This window comes from Maylandia zebra, linkage group LG23 (assembly GCF_041146795.1).
Source record: "Maylandia zebra isolate NMK-2024a linkage group LG23, Mzebra_GT3a, whole genome shotgun sequence".
In the NCBI taxonomy this organism is placed as follows: domain Eukaryota; kingdom Metazoa; phylum Chordata; class Actinopteri; order Cichliformes; family Cichlidae; genus Maylandia; species Maylandia zebra.
The window spans coordinates 21,941,111-21,959,108 of NC_135188.1; the positions used below are offsets into that span (position 1 = coordinate 21,941,111).

Sequence of the window (17,998 nt, forward strand, 5' to 3'; positions counted from 1 at the left end):
TGGTGGTTGCAGCCTTTCTAGCGGCCTCTTCATGGTTCCCATTTGCCTGCGGGATCCCCAGGTACTTGTAACTGTCCTCTATGTCTGCAATGTTGCCTTCTGGTAGTTCAATCCCCTCAGTTCTGACTACCTTCCCTCTCTTTGTTACCATCCGACTACACTTCTCCAGTCCGAACGACATTCCAATGTCATTGCTGTATAGCCTGGTAGTGTGGATCAGTGAATCGATGTCTCGTTCACTCTTGGCATACAGCTTGATGTCATCCATGTACAGGAGGTGGCTGACAACTGCTCCGTTCCGTAGTCGGTATCCGTAGCCAGTCTTGTTAATGATCTCACTGAGGGGGTTCAGGCCTATGCAGAACAGCAGTGGGGGACAGAGCATCTCCTTGGTAGATCCCGCACTTGATGGTAACTTGTGCTATGGGCTTGGAGTTGGCCTCTAGTGTTGTACGCCACATCCCCATTGAGTTCCTGATGAAGGCTCTTAGGGTCCCATTGATCTTGTACAATTCTAGGCATTCCAGTATCCAGCTGTGGGGCATTGAGTCATAGGCCTTCTTGTAATCAATCCAGGCAGTGCACAGGTTGGTCAGTCTGGTCTTGCAGTCTCGGCTGATTGTTCTGTCTACCAGTAGCTGGTGTTTTGCACCTCTGGTATTCTTGCCAATTCCTTTCTGTGTCCCGCTCATGTATTGACCCATGTGCCTGTTCATCTTAGCCGATATGATGCCTGACAGGAGCTTCCATGTAGTACTGAGGCAGGTTATTGGTCGGTAGTTGGAGGGGACCGCTCCCTTCTTGGGGTCCTTGGGGATCAGGACCGTCCGACCTTCGGTTAGCCATTCCGGGTGTCTTTCGTTAACTAGCAGCTGGTTCATTTGTGCTGCCAGACGCTCGTGGAGTGCAGTCAGCTTCTTCAGCCAGTAGGCGTGAACCATGTCGGGCCCTGGTGCTGTCCAACTCTTCATACTGGAGACCCTTTCTTGGATATCTGCCACTGTGATGGTTACTGGACCCTGTTCAGGGAGGTCGCTGTGGTCTGCCCTCAGATCCACTAGCCACTGAGCATTGCCGTTATGGGTTGCATCCTTCTCCCATATGCTCTTCCAGTATTGCTCCGTCTCCAGCCTTGGTGGTGCTGTTCTCTTATTGTTCCCTTGCCACTGAGAGTACACCTTTGCTGGTTCTGTGGAGAACAGCTGGTTTATTCTCCTGCCTTCTATCTCTCTGGTGTACCTCCTCAAGCGGCTGGCCAAGGCTGTGAGTCTTTGCTTGGCAGTTTCCAAGGCCTCAGGTATGGACAGCTTGCTGTATTTCTTAGGCACCTTATTTGTCGCACCTTTCTGCAACTCTGTTAGTTGGCTAACCTCCCTCCGTGCTACTTTGATCTTGCCCTCTAGCCTCCTTCTCCATGGAGGGTACTGCCCCTTGTGGCTGTTCAACTTGTAGCCAAGCATCTCACTGATCACTGTTGCCGTATTGTAGATCAGCTTGTTAGTGTCGGTAATCGTGGTTGTAGGTATTGCCCGTAGTGCTGCATTAACATCATCTAGCAGACCTTCTGAGGGTACTTCACGTAATCTTGGTAACCGGCTACGGGGGATCCAGGTTTCAAGCTTGGCCATGATCCTATTTTTCAGGTCAGTTCCTCTCACACTCAACGATCCTTCTCCTATCGCACTTGGGGCTATGTACCCAATCTCGGGTGGGGGTGATGATATCTCCCCCCTGACCTGGCGTCCTGACTCCTCCTTGCCGTAGCATTTGTGTTGTACCTCGTCAATCTCTAGCTGTGAGAGCAGTCCCTTCTTTCGAATGTTGGAACACTGAGCTACTAGTTGTTTCGCCGTCATTGTGGATGTTGGGTATCGAAGAATCCATAGGTCCCTCATCCTATTCATGTAGCCCCTTCCGCCGGGGTTACTTGCGTAGTAGCATTCCGGGACGAGTTTCACAGAGAGAACAGATTAGAAATAGAGACAGAAATGGAGCTAAAAGAGATTAGAAGGGACATAAAGAATATAAAATTAATATATCATCAAACTGGCAATATGAACAGAGATAATGGAAGGATAAAATGATGTTAATTAAAGACTAAATAGAGATAAATACAGGAAGAGGGGTGTCCCTAAATAACAACGATCTAATGAGACATCATTAGATAATATAACAGAGATAGGAGAAGATGATTACCACAGGAATGGAAGTCTGAGTTATGTTGACAGGAGGTAGACAAATAAAAACAAAGGATCAAAAAAAGAAGAGTTTATAATGTTGTGAACGGAGATAAAAATGACAAGAAAAGAGATAACCTGTGATTGAAAAACTGATACAGAGGAATTGTAGAGATACAAGGACATAAAAGAAGACCAAATGAAAAAGAAGAAAATGAAATAAATAAACATGGAGATATATTTGGATATAGAGATGGCTGAAAATAGCTGTAGAGTCAAGATATAGAGCGAGTTAAACAGTGACATAAATAAAAACAGCAGATGGAAGTAAATTTAGGCAGAAGGATGATTAAAGAAGTTGATTCGTGGCTGTGGTGGCTGCAAATGGTAACAGAAAATAGAAACAGAAATTCAAAACAGACATAAGACTTAAAAACATAAATACAGATAACATTTGTGGAAGGATTTCAGTGTTTTTGAAGAGCTCCAGAGGTCCTTTAAATAGAGATCAGTAGAAATCAATAAAGGTATCAATAAAGCATGAACAAAGACACTGACAGTTTCCTCTCCGCTCCACCACGTGCTGCCGGGGATCGGTCTATTTACTGGTGTAACCTCTCTGCAGCACTTCGCTGCTCGTCCTCTTCACAGCTGCTGCCGTCTGACTTTTGAATGTCACGTTTGGAGCCTTTAATTAATGTGAAGCACTCCAATAAAAACACGCGACCGCGGGGCTTTTTCCACGACAAACAGCGAGGAAGAGGAAGGGGCGGCTTCGCCCTTAACACGAGTCAGTCATGACTGGAACTCACAGGAACAGATACAAGCGTCTTCACTGCTAACCACAGATCAGTTTCACCCATTTAAAGACTTTTTTTTTTTTTTGAAATCCAACTTGAAACCAATCAATAAAAAACTAATAACCATCAGAACTTTTTCAGAAGAGGAGGAAAAGTAGGACTCTCCCACCTGTGGTTCATTAGATTTGGCTTGTTTGTTGAGGTCTGCTTCATCTTCATCATCACATGAAATATTAGGTAAACACAGGTGTTACTGACCACATTATCAAACTGCTCTTAAATCCCACAGAAACATCTTTAACACTGTAAGTAAAACCTGTTTGTCTCTTTCATGCCACACTGAAGCAGAACTTTGTTCCTGACGTTTCTTCATCTTCTCTTGTGTATATCATAAAGACCTCGGTCTTGTTTGGTCACACTCTCTCTTTGTTAATAAAATGTAGGAACAGTCAGTGCCTCGCCATGTTGGAGTTTCACATAATGCTGTTTCATTTCTTTTCACTTCAAAATGCCCATTTAGTGTCTACGCCTCCATGTGCACCACAGATACGGGTCCTAGACCTCCAAAGTCTGTGTTAGGGGGTTGGTGGGACAGCAGTGGTATGTGTTGGATTGTAGCTCCTGGTTGGGCTTAGAAACTAAGATGTCTTTATTAAATTTGTGTTCAGTATAGGTTTAGGCAATATAAATGACTTTCGGCATGGAAAACTACTAGTTTGATTTAGGAAGAAGTCTTGGTTTGAGTAATTAAGGATGGGAATTGATAAGATAAAGATAAAATACGGTTCCATTATTGATATCAATTATCGATTTGATTCCTCATTTAATTGGAAAACATTTTTCCGTCCATTACTGTCTCCTACTCCAGAAATATGATACCATTTTTAAGTTTTAAAAATGTTAAAATATTCAAGTTTGCTTGTTCTGTTTATAAGAGCTTATATGACCTTGCCCCGCACACACTGGGTGAGTTCATCACGTTTAAATCCAATATCAGTAGAAGAGTAACCACAGCCTCTAATGCACTGTCAATTCTAATAAAAAAAACAAAGTAAAGCTTATTTACGATAACCACGTTAGGACAACTTATTCATTGCAAGCACACAGGACTAAGAATAAGTTGCTTTTTCTGAGTGAGCAACACTAATTGTTTACCCACTGACAAACATTTCAATTTCTACTAAATTAAAAAAAGATTTGTGGTAACTTATTATTTTTAATTTTGCTTACATACGAATTGAATGCAACTAAATCACTTTATGTTTTATCATCCTTGAACTTGAGAGATTTCTAGTGCAACACTTAATATAAACACTGTATGTGAGTGTGATTCACAAAAAAATAATTAAAAAAAACTCTGGTTACAGAGTTCAAATCAGAAAATTGCTGCTTTCGATTCATTTCTCTTCACTGCCATTTGTGTCTCTTTGCTTTTTGGTCTCTTGATTGAACAAAGAGGCATCACCTCAGATTTTTTATAGTTCTTGTGGACTTTATTTTGCTGTTTTTTGTCGTATCAGAGACTAAACCAGCTCTCCACTGAGTTTTGAAGCCAGCATTTGATTAAACTCTCTGTGTTTATAATGTCTCAGCTCAGCTGACGGTTTATACTGGTACATGCTGTCATTTTTGTGGCATTTGCATTTATTAATACCAGATGTGTTTGTCAACGTCAGGAAGCAGGGTTTAGTCTTCCGTGATGACTACAACAGAGTAGAATGAAAGAGAAACACTTTCTTGTTTTTTTCTGCGCTGTTTCATCGTAATGAGACACTGCTGAACTAAAAGTTGCTCTTCAAGAACCCTGGGACTCGATTAAGGGAATAAATAAAAGTTATTTGCCAGAAAACCATATTCCAAAGTTTAATGCTCCTTTGATTCAGAGTTTCAGTTGCATGAAGCCATATCACAGTCCTTCTCACCATATAACCAGAGTTCACACTCGCCTAAATAAACTGAACTGAGTTTATTTAACAAACGGGTCAGTTGCGAAAGCACCAAAACAACCCATTTAGCGTCTTTCTTAATTCCCCCTCGTGCTCTGATGAGTGACAGCGATGACCCAAGCACTTCATTCAGAGACATTTCCACACTGAAAAAGTGAAAGCAGTCACTCGTTCCAACTGTCGGCGACAGGAAACCGGCTCCCTCCTCAGCAGAGCCTCTGAATCGCGTCTTCCTCCAAAGCAAACACGGCCCAAACGATGGTGTGACAAGGCTGAGCTGGTCGCCTGAAGGAATCCAGCCCCCCGTCCCTGCGGGCCCCCCGCGGGCCCCCCGCGGCTGGCCAAAAATGAAGTAAAGTGGGCTATTTCTGCAGGCGTTCAGGGACCGGGGCTGTCCGTCACGCTGTCAGGGGCAGAGTGAGAGGAATGGACCTGGAATGCTGACTCACTCAGGTCTGAGGCCCCTAGAGGCCCCAGGAGGCCACGTTATCCCTATCCCGCTCGGTGGAGAGCAGATAATGATCCGTGGCCCTGACCCCGCCGCTCCCAAATCCCAGGTCACCCTGAGAGATTCCCGCAAGAGCGCCCGCAAGAGCGCCCGCGCGCGCACGTGTCACACAGGAAGAATTTTAATGCAATCCAGAGATCAGCTGGCTCACCTCCTCCTCCTCGCTCTCTGTCTTCTTCGTCTCTGATCCGGCAGCCCGGAGTCGAGACACACCAGGATGCAATTAGCAGGACGTGAAAACTGCAGCGAGGACGAGCGAGGAGACGATGAGAGAACCATGTAGAGAGAGAGTCAGGCAATGCCCTCGTGGAGCTTTTCCAGATTAAAAACCTGAGAAAAATGTTAACAAGAAACATAACTCCATAAAGCTGAGCGAGCCACCCCCCAAAAGGCTCTGTTTATGTGGTGGTAAAATAAAGACACGACATCTTCTGTGGTTTCGTGTTATCGCAACAGCTAATTAGTTCTGATGTTTTGGGTAAACTTCCCAGATCCGAGAAGAACCCATGAAAGGAAAACAGCGCCTTAATGACAAATAAAAAGGGCCATTAAAAGGATGCTCAGAGCTTGTAAAAACAAACGGCTGGGTAAATGAGAAGCAGGAATGCACCTTTATTAAACACAACCTGGGCTTTGTCTTCATGCTTATCTGACACAAACAGTTTTTATCTAATGTAAGAGGAATCTGAGTTTACAGGAAAAAGTTAGATGCGTTTGGAAATTCTGCTTGTATTAAAACAAAACGACATCTGTTGCTACAGTTATTAGCTTAGCGTTGCATAAAGGCTGGAAATGTGGAACCATTAGCATGGCTCTGCTAGAATGCAACAAAACACCAATCAGCAGCTGGTTTGTAACTTATCTTTTGTGGGCAAAGTCAACATTTTGTGACTTTCTGTGACATCAAAATTAGATTTTCTGTTAGCTAGTCATTGTTTGTAGCTTAGCTACAATTGTGGATAGCCTTAGAGATTTTAGCTAATGCCTTTCTTTGTTCTTTCACAGCCAAAGCTTGCTACAAAATCACTTTGTCAGCTCAGGCTGTCTTGCTTACTAACAGTTTCAAATCTCTCCTGAATCATTTAGCTTTGGTGTTGTTTCACCATTCACTTCTCAATTTTTTGAACCTCAAGCATGCAGCATGGCCAGGTTGAAGACACCAGTCTATTGTCATTTTAATGATAAACCAGTGGAATGATACAGAGGTCCTTAGATTATACAAAGGGAGATGTTGCAAGAGCTTGAGAAACAGGTTTTGTCTTAATGGCAACTACTGTCATTCAGGTTGGACTGCAGGAGTACAACATTTATTGTATTGCAGTTTGAAGTGAGATGTGTGGGTTGGATTTGTGGCTGAGATGAGGATGTTTCATCACTTTGTGTTGATGAACAATTTAGCATGTTCACTCAGGTGTCTTCCCATATGGACAGCTGAATGTTGTTTCCTTTCCCTGGATGATAGCAGGTATTCATCCATCATGTACTATAGAATCAAGGGCCCCAAAGCTTTAATTGCCTTATGGGAAATGTAGGCTCCAGCGTTTTTGGAGCTTGACTCATGCCTCGGATGAAAAAAAAGTCCAGATACTCTGGTCTTTGTTGTTTTAAGTTTTTGGAATTACACCTCAGTAATTTATCCCAACACTGAGCCGACAAACACAGATCAGGAACCATGCATCCGGCTCTTCAATCCCAGAAACAGAAAGCACAGTCACACAATTTCCTCCTCCAGTAATTATGTCCGGAAAAACAACCAATAATCAGTCAGACACATGCACTTGTGTTTACACCCGACACAGGGGGAGTGTGTGGACTCTGTGTTGAGTCAGTTAAGGGCTTTAGCTGTGTTTTATGAGCCTGTTTGGAGCTCCAGAGGAGACTCAGGCTGTTTGGATGGAAAGAGCGTGAGTAGAAGAAAGCATTTTCCCGGCGCTGTCAGTCCCAGTTTGAGTCGGGGCTGCAGCTTCCCTCCACACAGTCCATCATCCCGTCTAGTTCAAAGACCGTCTAGCTGCAGGTCTTTGTCAAAAGCCCAGTTGGATATCTTTTATGTTCAAGATGTAGGATTTCTTAGGACAACTTTGATTATTTATTTATTCCACTTCTCTTGTGTGATAGTGCCAATATTTTACACGAAAGTGCTCAGCTTGCTCTGAAATTCATGTTGCTTTATTGTAGCCCTTTTGCCTTTGAAATTTCTCTCTTCTTTTTTTGAAGTCTCCTCTCTCCCTCTCTGCCTTCCTCGGCTAACTCTCTTCTTCTTCTTCTTCTTTGCCTCTCTGTTGTTGCAGCCCCCCACCACATCTTCCCAACCTTCCACACGCCGATCCCGATTGACATGCGCCATCACGAGGGGCGATACCACTACGAGCCTCACGCACTCCATGCCATGCACAGGTAAGTGACCGCCTTCTTCTTCTTCTTTCTGGGTAATTATCTCCAAAGAGGCTTCTTCACTAAACTGGCTTCAAGTCATCAGATCTTCTTGATGCAAATAGTTATTTCATATTCAGTTACTCCAGAACAGTACAGAGGTTGTTTTTTTCTCTTTTTTTTTTTTTAACTCTGGAGGATTTGCTGTGATAGCACGCTAGCTGATGAGAGCTGAACGTTTGCCAAGTTCAATATCAAAAGCAGATGACAACATGCTGACTTCCAAAGTGAATAATCAATGCTAGTTCCTAAATTTCCCCTCTACAGCCCTTGTTTCCGATACAGTTTGATTATGTGGGCAAGCTTTGCTCTTCTGGCTCCAGCCGTCTGGGGATGAAACACTCTGATGCTTGAGAAGTCTGAAGTTCAGCTGCTCGGATCCAAACTGGTAAAAATCTCACTGAGAAGAGAGGAAAATATTCTCCTTTAATAGCTGAGGTGCCACTAAGCAAGGCATTTTACCAGCAGGACGAAGATTTCCAGCTTTAACTGAGGTTCCCTGTTTTCAGTGGTGTTGAAAGTATTAAAGTTTTACTACACTGGAAGTTTTTGTCCTCAGTTTGATACAAGATTTACGGACTTCTTATGTAAATGCAAAGCTCTTTAAAGATTGATGTTTTCCTTTTAAGAAATAAGTTATATCAGATCAGGTCTACCAGTGAAAAATAAGAATAAACATGCCCACAGTGTCTGAGTGGAGTTACATTTATGGCTACTACTAGCTATATTTATTTCCCTTTCTGTTTCTGACTAAGTGAAAAGTTAAATAAAATTTAAGTTGGATGGTGTCAATCTGCAGCTCGCTCCATTAGCAGCGATCGGCAGGGCCGGATCCATCACTGATGACATAATACACCCCACCTCCGCCCAGCACCTCTTTATATTCATTAATGGCTTGTTGTGGAGCTAATCTGTGTGGTGCAGGCCGTGTTGCCCCCGAGCTAGCACCGTAATTAAACTCCTGGAGTATAGAGGTCACAAAACAGGCTTCAGTGCTGGTGGTGAGTCCGACTTCTGGGTTGCAGTGAGGTTCAGTCGCAGATGAAATCCCATTTATTTTCTCTAGGGAAATTCACTTTGTTGAGAAAACACAGTGTCGGTTTTGTTCTTGCTTTTATTTAAAAGTCAAACCAGAATTTTTCCTCTGAATTCTCCAAAACCTATAACCGTGCAGCAGACTGAATGAGACTTTGGTTTCACTTCATTTCACAGTTTGAAAGACTCTGAAAATGTGTCTGGTTTAAAGTTGGTTCTCAAAACAGCGGTTAGGAAAGTCACTCCTTACGTTTTCAACTTTTATGGAGAGCTTTTGATCAAAATACATGAGTTTCATCAGCAGCTGGAGTCATTTGCAAGGTCAGGAATGAACTTCACAACAGCTTTGCAAACTCAATCTGCTGATGAGGTCCATTTAACACAATTTAAAACTCCAAAAAGACTTCTAAAGAAACTTTACAATAAAGCCATTATCCCACAGGAACTGGAGCCACGAATTCTATCGGAATCTTAAACCTCCCAGCTATTTGGGAAAAGTCATTGAGATGTCAGGTTAACCCCAATGGGGAACAGAACTCTTTCAAGTGGTGAAGTCAACCATCATCCATGTCCAAACCGCCTTTGACTCAACATATTTTATATGTAGATACATACTTCACTGATCTAGGTTTTAGCGTTGTTTCTGTTTCTGATTTTTATTAGATTTTCCTCTAAAAGGATGATGGGTCCACTAGAGGGTTGGACCATGTGGCTAACATGTTCCATTGATTGTCTGTCCGTAGATGCCTTGGTCTCTTGGGGTGGTTGAGGTCTGTTGAAGTGATATCTGATTAGGATGCTTCTAGGTGAGGGATTTTGGGTATGTCCTCCTGGGCAGACCCGGGACATGCTGGAGAGATTATATCTCTTGCCTGGCTTGGGGATGGGAGAGGGAGGTCTGGGCTTCTCTGCTTAGACTGCTATCCCTGTATCTTGACCCAGATAAGTGTATTTTTATTTGTTAAAATTAAATTCACTTTTATTTATTTAATATCAATTCACAACAACAGTCATTTCCAGGTACTCTAGTATCTAGTATAGTAAGGTAGAGAGAAAACCCCACCGATCATAAGATCATCTGTAAGCAACACTATGATGATTCACTCTTATTGGTAATTACTTTAATTGCAGGATTTGAAGTTTAACTCGGGACCCGCCCACTACCCTTTAGATGAAGTATATGAGTCTGGTGATGGCTACTTCATAACATTAACTGTCAAGATAATATGTAAACGGCATTAAGGTTAATTAAGGGTCTGGTGATAGATGGCAATATCTGAGATTAGTGACATTCAGGTGGTTCTGCAGGTTTTTTCCCCATTATTGCATTAAATTTCATAATTATTGGAAGATTTATGTTTGATTTAATCCATCACTATAATTTCATGTTGGTCTCTTCGAATGAATTTGTATGTAAGGAGCAGCTACACTGGCAATCCCAATTAAAACAAGAGAGAAACCAGGAGGAGGGTATTTGTTTTATTGACTTTAAACTAGAGCAGAGACATTATACACAGTCAATGGGACAATCTTGAAACACTAAAGATGGTTTTCCTACCCCTGCCCCCAAAGAGCTAGTAAAAAAGCCAAAATGGGAAACCAATCCTGACACATTAGAGGTTTATACTTGTTTCAGAAGTAGCTGTAATGTGTTTTCTGTTTTATAGGTGTGTGTTTTCTTTATTGTATTTAGTTTTAATTATTGGATTTTGAATCATTTTAAATTTCACTGATCTGCATGAAACATGCTAAAGAAACAGAGTTTGATTAATGATTACTTGACTGGTTTGTGCTGCCTCTTGAAGACTGAAGTGGAGTATTCCTGCTGTGTCCCAAATTAGAATAAGGACAAATGTCTTCTCCCAAAAAAATACATCGTTAGCAGGAGTGAAGGCCTGCTAGTGTTAGAAAACCTGTAGTGAAATAATAAAACTTAAAGTATTTTAACAAAAACAACAAACAGAAACTGCACGTCTTAATTGTAAACTTTTAAGAAAGTGAGCTATATAAAATCAGGCAGGGGGCTGCCGCATTCGTGGCACACTTTGAACAACGAGGAGACTTCAGAGTTACTTTATCACCGAAGAAAAACTGGCGGCGGGACAAAAAAAGTCAATAGAATCCTCCAAATAGTACTCTTACATTTAAATTCACAGATTTGATGGTGATGCATACTTCGCGCCTGGCGGAAGCAGGGCTATTCATCACGCCGGCTGGGAGAAGGGAGGGAGGGGGTAGGGAGGGGATGGCTGTCCGCGGACTCGGCCACCTTGATTAATGTGATTTGATCTTGACAGTGGACCCCTAATTCATCAAGACCTTGATCTAGCTGTCGCTCCCCCCTGCCTGTGCCAAATTCACCTAATTACAGGAACATTGCGCAGCAAATTAAGTGCGGTGTCATTTGTCGCCTGCCGCGGCACTTTATTACACACTCGTGGCAGCGTGTCAGAGGTCCCCTCCTTGATTGTCTAACATGACATCTTGCCGCCGTCCCCTTTATCATTGTTTGCATATACCGTAATGAGAGGGCTGGTTATTTTGTCAGGCCTGTCATAAAAAGCAGCCGAGGGAAAGCTTCTTCTTTTTTTCCCTCCACCGGATGCACAGGACGCTTTTTCTTCCCTCGCTGTTGCCGGCAGATGACAGTAAGGCAAGAAGGTTGCAGATGAGGAACACTTCCTCCTCCGTGATGGTGTCTCTGCGGACGGAGCGAGTCTGCAAACAGCATCATGTATAAGGCAGGGATCAGATCTACATATTGAAACTTTTGGTGGAACAAAGTAACTTTTTTGAGAAGACATTTTTAGTTCTGTAGATGGGGCAATGAAGGACACTTTCCTCCTGCTCTACAGTTTACCTGCTTGTGCGGCACTTTGACACAGTCCACATTACAAAGTGATTCACAGGGGCAAGAAAATAAAACTTAAGAAAGATATAACAAAAGACTAAAACTCAAGCAAAATCAGGAAAGTCTTTACCCTAGAAGTTGCTTTTAAGATCAACTTTCCTTTAACTTTAAAGTAAGTTTTTACACTACCAATCTGAGTTCCTGGAGATCGTTCCAGACGTTAGGGTCCTGTTATTTTTCTGCTGGTTGCTTGACTCAAACTACAAACCTCTCAGAGATGTAGCTAGAAAACATGCCATTTAAGGCATTAGAAATAATTAACATCTTGCCATTTCCAGACCATCCAGGCTAAAGATGGGAAGTTTTTCCAGTTTAAATGAAGAAAATCTCCACTTTATGGACATGCATCAGTATGTATGAGACTGGACAGATGGAAAGCCTTCTTCAGGGGAGCCAAAGTAGAATAAGGGGAAATTGATCTCAGACAACATGGAAAAAAAGATCAGAATTCTTGTTCCAAGACATTTGTTAATAGATTTTTTCTGCAGCAATGGAGAGTAATGAAAGTTGTAAAATACTAAACTCAGTTCTTTCTGTCCTGGTTAAAAGCCCAGCATCTCAGTTCTGTTCGATTGGATGGTTTTTTTTAGATGCCTTTGTGTCTGTAGATGCTAAACTCATGATGTGCTGGACAAAACTGAAATTAATATTGAAGCTGATACCAAGATTTCCAAAAGTCATAATTTTATCAGAGAACCAGCTAATGACAGAGATTTTCAAGTTAGAACCCAACAAGAAATTTCCCTTCTATACCTTATACACTGGAAAAAGATAAGCGAGGAGTTACAGCAGCTCATGAGACATGGACTTTGTGTTAAATTAAGCTAAATGCTTCCTGTTGCTTTTAGTGTCTTCTTGATGAGCTAACAGTATGTGTGTTAAAAATTCGACTCAGATTTTCCCTCCTTCATTTGTGATCAGTTGTAGTGAGATAATAGCCTGCTCTTTGTTAAGCTAGTACTACCATTGTTCCAAAAGATTCTTGTTGAAACTCTTTCACCATCTGAGATAACAGTTTGTAATTAGTAGTTAAACACAGTATTTTTTAGCAAGTTTCAGCTAGTTTCAGGTGACTAATTTCATGTTGATGATTCAGTCTGTTCATTTGGAAAAAAAATACTGTCCATCCAGCTTAGAACTGAGTTTTGTAAATTTGTCAAATTTGTGATCGACATGACATTGACCAATCAGCTGAAAGGAAGAAAAATTGGGTCAAAATTCGTACTCGTAAGTTGAAACTCACACACAGCCAGGGAAGCGCAGAGTAGTTTTTTGCTTTGTGTCTGTAACCAGACCTTAACAAAAAGAATTTGTAACTTCTGCAAATATTTTTCACAAACAAATTTTTTTACACACACAAATTCTCATCTATAGATGCACGAACGTAAAGTTTTCAGATATTTTGGTTTACAAGGTTACAAAACTAACTAAGCATTTGATTTACAAGTACAAAATATTTATGACAACAATTTGAGCCAATAGTTTATCAGGGTGTCTTCAGCAGTAACTCAAATTACTTGAAAGCACAACATATATAAAGAAAATAAATGTGGCCCAGAAACAGACTCCTGTGGCACACCACAACTAACAGATACCTAAGAGACACAGTTTCACAGCTATATAACAAAAATGAATACAATGTTCATGTTAAAACGGTACCTCTGTCCATACAATTTTTCAGCTCAGAAAAAAGCTTCTCAAAGTTTTTTTTTTTTCAATTTCAATTTAAAGCTAGGCTTACATCTGCTTGTTAACATTGATTTCTATTATTTATTTGTCATTGCCTCACATGTCAAATGGAAAACACAGTTTTAATATTTAATAGAAAGACATCCAGAAAAATGTTATTTAACAATAAACACAACTTCTACACATCAGTGTGTAGACTCAATTTCTAAACTTATCCATACTTCATTAAAATTTGGTTTTTAGAAACGCTCATAAATAAAATAAATCTCCTCAAAGCTTTAAAGAGAAAACAAACTGAGGATGAAATGATGAATTGACTTCTGAAGCAGGCCGTGATTTGCAGCCCCATCTTCTGTTTGTTTGTATCTAGGTCATTTCTTTTACCTCATGAGGCGTTTGGGGGTTTCAGGTTGGCGATGGTGGAGGAGGTGGAGGGGGCATTGTTGCCTGTTAAGTTTGAGAGGTCTGCTTCACGCAGCAGACTCATAAACCTACAGTGGAAGTTTATTCAGTGGCGCGCTGCTGCACGGCGTGATTTATCTAAATCAGAGAGCTCGCCGGGCCCGACACCAGAGACGAGAGTCACTGTCACACTGTAATTCATCTCTGGTGTCATCCATGTATATGTGCACGCACACACTCACAAATAAAACAAAAATAAACAGAAGGATGCAGAAGAGTCCATATAGCTCAGATGCATCTTTTACTGCACAGGAGTTTTTGAGGATCAAAAGACAAGATATGAAGATATGCTGTTCATGTGGAGGTTTAACTGTGAAAAATTAAGCAGAAATGAGTCATAATAGCATTAGAGATCAACTCAGTGAAACTGATGTTTCAGAGTCTGTCTGCCAGTCTGTTACCTCCAGTTTAAAAGCTTTGTAAAACACAGGAGCAATCACGGCTCGGCTGTTTTTTATTGTCTAACTTCATGATCCATCAGCAGCACTAACAACTTGGGAACCAGACGAATCCAAGAGCTTATGTGCAGAATGCCTCTGGCCCTCCTCCTGTTCAAACCAGGCCAATCACAGCCGTTTATCTAATATAGAGTAGGCCTAAAAAACAACCTAGATGGCTGCTGCTGATATGGCCTTTTGAATCTGCCGTTATCCGGTAAAAGAACTGGTTGGCAGATTTCCTCTAAGAGAGCATTTAAATGGACCTGAAGTCTTTGTTGATAAGAAAAACATGCTGGTTGCACTGTGTCCCACATCCTGCTATACTTCTGTTCTTTAGCTAGGTAAAGATTAATGTGTATAATAATGCATAATAGTGCACTGTAAGCTAAAAACAGAGCAGAGGGGGTGATAATCAGAGAAAACATTCAGAATTTCAAGTTTAAAGTCATTAATTTGTGCTAAAATTAAAATTAGATTATTTTTTACATAGAAAGCATTAGATTTGCAAAAACAGTCTCAGAAATCATCAGACATAAAAGTCAAATTTATGAACTTTGCCAGGTTAAAATGACACTGCAGTGTATTTTGCCTGCAGTTAATGGCCTGATTGCTTCTACTGTAAAATTTAACATTTTAATATCTGTGAGCACTAACTTACCTTTAAAGCCGGTTTCAAGTGGCCATTAGAGGAACTGCACTTCTTTGCGGCGCTGCATTTTTCAGTTGAAGAAGTTGCCGCTTCATTGCATGCAGTGATGTAAAAACTTTTGAGAGTTCAGAAATGTGTGTTGTACATTTAAGTTGAATTAGATCAGATTTGAATGCTTGCAGATAGAAAAGCAGCTGTAAAAGAAGTAACAGTAGATGAAAAAAGTCTCCCGATGCATAAAACAAATTGCGCTCAGTATAATTTGAAGAACTGAGATGTATACCATAAGATTACATTTTTTTCTCACGAGACAGAAGACAGGGATCCTCTTTGTAACCACCACCTATTTCCGCCTCTCCCGGGCGGCTCCTTCCTGTCTCAGCCTGCTGCATGGCGCCAAACCAGGACACGCTTCGAAGGTGGAGCATTGTGCTCAACCTGCAGCCTGCTGGCACCTTCTGAACATCTGAATATTACATGACTAGCTCTTAGTGTTCTTAAACAAAGCTTTCAGGTTAGATTTAAAGAGAGAAATATTTATATTCTCATCTGATTCAGACTGTGATTGTTGGAGGAGCTTGTTATCATGGTAAACAACCCAACTTAGGCTGGATTCAAAGACAGACAGGCCTCAGGCTGTTACATAACGAGAGTGTTAATATTTCAAACAGACCGAGGGGCTGATTATGTTTTTGGGTGGAAAATCTGATCTTTATCGTGTGCATGGGGAGACAGAAAAACATTGCCTCAGTCGTGATGCAATCCAACGCTCTGGCTGTGAGGCAGTCAAGTCTTTGTTGGATGGACGGACAAGGGAGAGAGTGTATTTTTAATGAAGCAGCCATGTGAGAGATAGAAAAGATTTGGTGAACGTTAAGCAGAGGTCGTCGCACAGATGTGGAGATGACTGACTGAAACATCAGCTGTGGGTTCAGATTCAAACCACTTGAATGAATAATGATAAGAACTTTTTCATTTTGATTAAATGTTCAGTAGTTTTATTGACATTTCTAACTTTGAAATTGGTCAAAACCCCGAAAGGTCTTTTGAGTCTGTGGTTAATAAGAAATAAAAGAATTCTTTTCATCTAGCTGAGAAACTTTCCTCCTTCACGAGAGGTTTTTGCTGACACCGATGATTGACTTTGGCAGCGACTCTTTGAAATTCCGCTGTCGTGGTGAAACATGAGATCAGCACATTTTAGTTCAATTAATACTTGATGATAGAACTTTTATTTTCTCTTCCTGCATCATGTTCTCCATTAACCATTGGCTTTCAGGATAAAATTTCTATTTTTTAAAACACATGCTATGGTTTAATCAAAAAGTGCACCTTCAAACTATGAACTCTCTCTTTCTCTTGAATTACTCATTGATTTTTACCACTTTGACAAAGCCCCTCTGGACTTCCAAGCACTTTGGAAACCTGCTGTATTTTATTTTATAGATATGTTTAATACTATCACTGAGGACATAGCCAAGATAGACCAGGGACAGCCACACCTAGCATAGAAAAAAGCCTGGCAACTCAACACAATGAAGCCCGTTACAGAGCTATACATGTACTGACAGAACTGGAAGTGCATCCAGTGAGTACTGTTTTCTGATTGTTCGAGGAAGTTCTGCTTCAACAAATCCATACAACTTTTGCTCCAACTTATACAAAATGCTCCAGAACCAGTGGAATTCTAATGAGCCCAAACCTGAGTCACAATCCAAAGACGAAGTGAAGAATAAAGTGAAATCAAGCCAAAAGCCAGTCCTAAAACTATGAAGTTCAAAACTAAATCTGCAGTCAAGTCCTAAACCAAATACAAAGTCAAAAATAAAATTATAAGATAACCAACTCCAAAATGAGTCTAAAACCCAACTCTAAACTGGAGCAAAACCAGGCTAAAAGTATGTGAGGACCAAAGACACGTCAAGAAACTAGTTTAAAACAGCTGAAAATCCAGCTGTTTTAGCCAAACCCAGCAAAAATCTCCAAAGCCAAGTCCCAAATGGCCCAAAGGTGAGCTGAAAAACCTAAAATAAAAGTCCGTATGTAATCCAAAACCATGTGCAAAGAGGTTCGAAATGAAGTGCAACGCCATGTTAGAAATCATATAAAAAGGAAGAATAAAATAAGATAAACAAATTAGTCCAACACCTGATCTAAAGCCAAGTTCAAACCACAGTGTAAAACAAAGTCCAAATTAGAATGAATCTAGTCAAAAATGTATGAAACTAAGACCGAAGACAACAGTGAGAGTGAAAAAACCTCAAATAATGTCAAAAACAGTCTAAACTATTCACAAAGCAGTCTGAAGCCAAGTTAACACCTAAATATGAAATCAAGAATAAAACCTGGCATTACAAAGTCTGAAACGTATCTTAAATCAAAGACAAAGTGGAAGCTTGTCTAAAACCAAGTGCAAAAGCAGTGTATGGCATGTGTAAAACCAAGTACAGACATGCAATCCAAAAATCGTGCCCTGATCTGTGACAAGCAAATCTGACAGAAGAACTCTGAGAACATCTCCAGTTTTTCAAAGCTTGCTCACTTCACATTTAGTAAAAATATACTTTTGTGCATATATTTGTGTAACTCTGAAGTTCACAGATTCAGGACAAAGGTGTCAGCTTTGCATTCTTTTATCAGGCTCATCTTCCCCAAAACCGCAGAATCAGCCGTCTTCCAGATAACCTTACACAGGTGAAAGACGCCCACAAAATGCCCCGTGGACACAAGTGTAATCTGTAGAGGCTGTTCTCCTCGCCGTGCAGCACTTCCTCCCCCACTGTCTGCTCGTCCCATGACCCTGATCTCACCCCTTCCTCCTCCTCTCCCAGATCAAAAGCTCGATAGAGGAACCGCGTTAGACGTGATATCACTCTCAACACTCTGTGTACACTGAGGTGGATGCTGGGAGGATTGGGTTCGCAGGTGGATTACTCACCGTCACCGCA

At 41.2% G+C, this 17,998-nt stretch overlaps 1 protein-coding gene across 2 annotated transcripts in view; it reads left to right on the forward strand.

Annotated features, from left to right (window-relative positions):
• The window catches only part of LOC101476769 (zinc finger protein GLI2-like), a 96,919-nt gene that overhangs the window by 47,620 nt on the left and 31,301 nt on the right, over positions 1-17,998 (forward strand). For both annotated transcript variants that reach the window (XM_004565574.3, XM_076880443.1), the window contains exon 3: positions 7,723-7,828. In XM_004565574.3, coding sequence (XP_004565631.3) covers positions 7,723-7,828 — 106 coding nt within the window. The remainder of the gene's footprint in view (positions 1-7,722; positions 7,829-17,998) is intronic.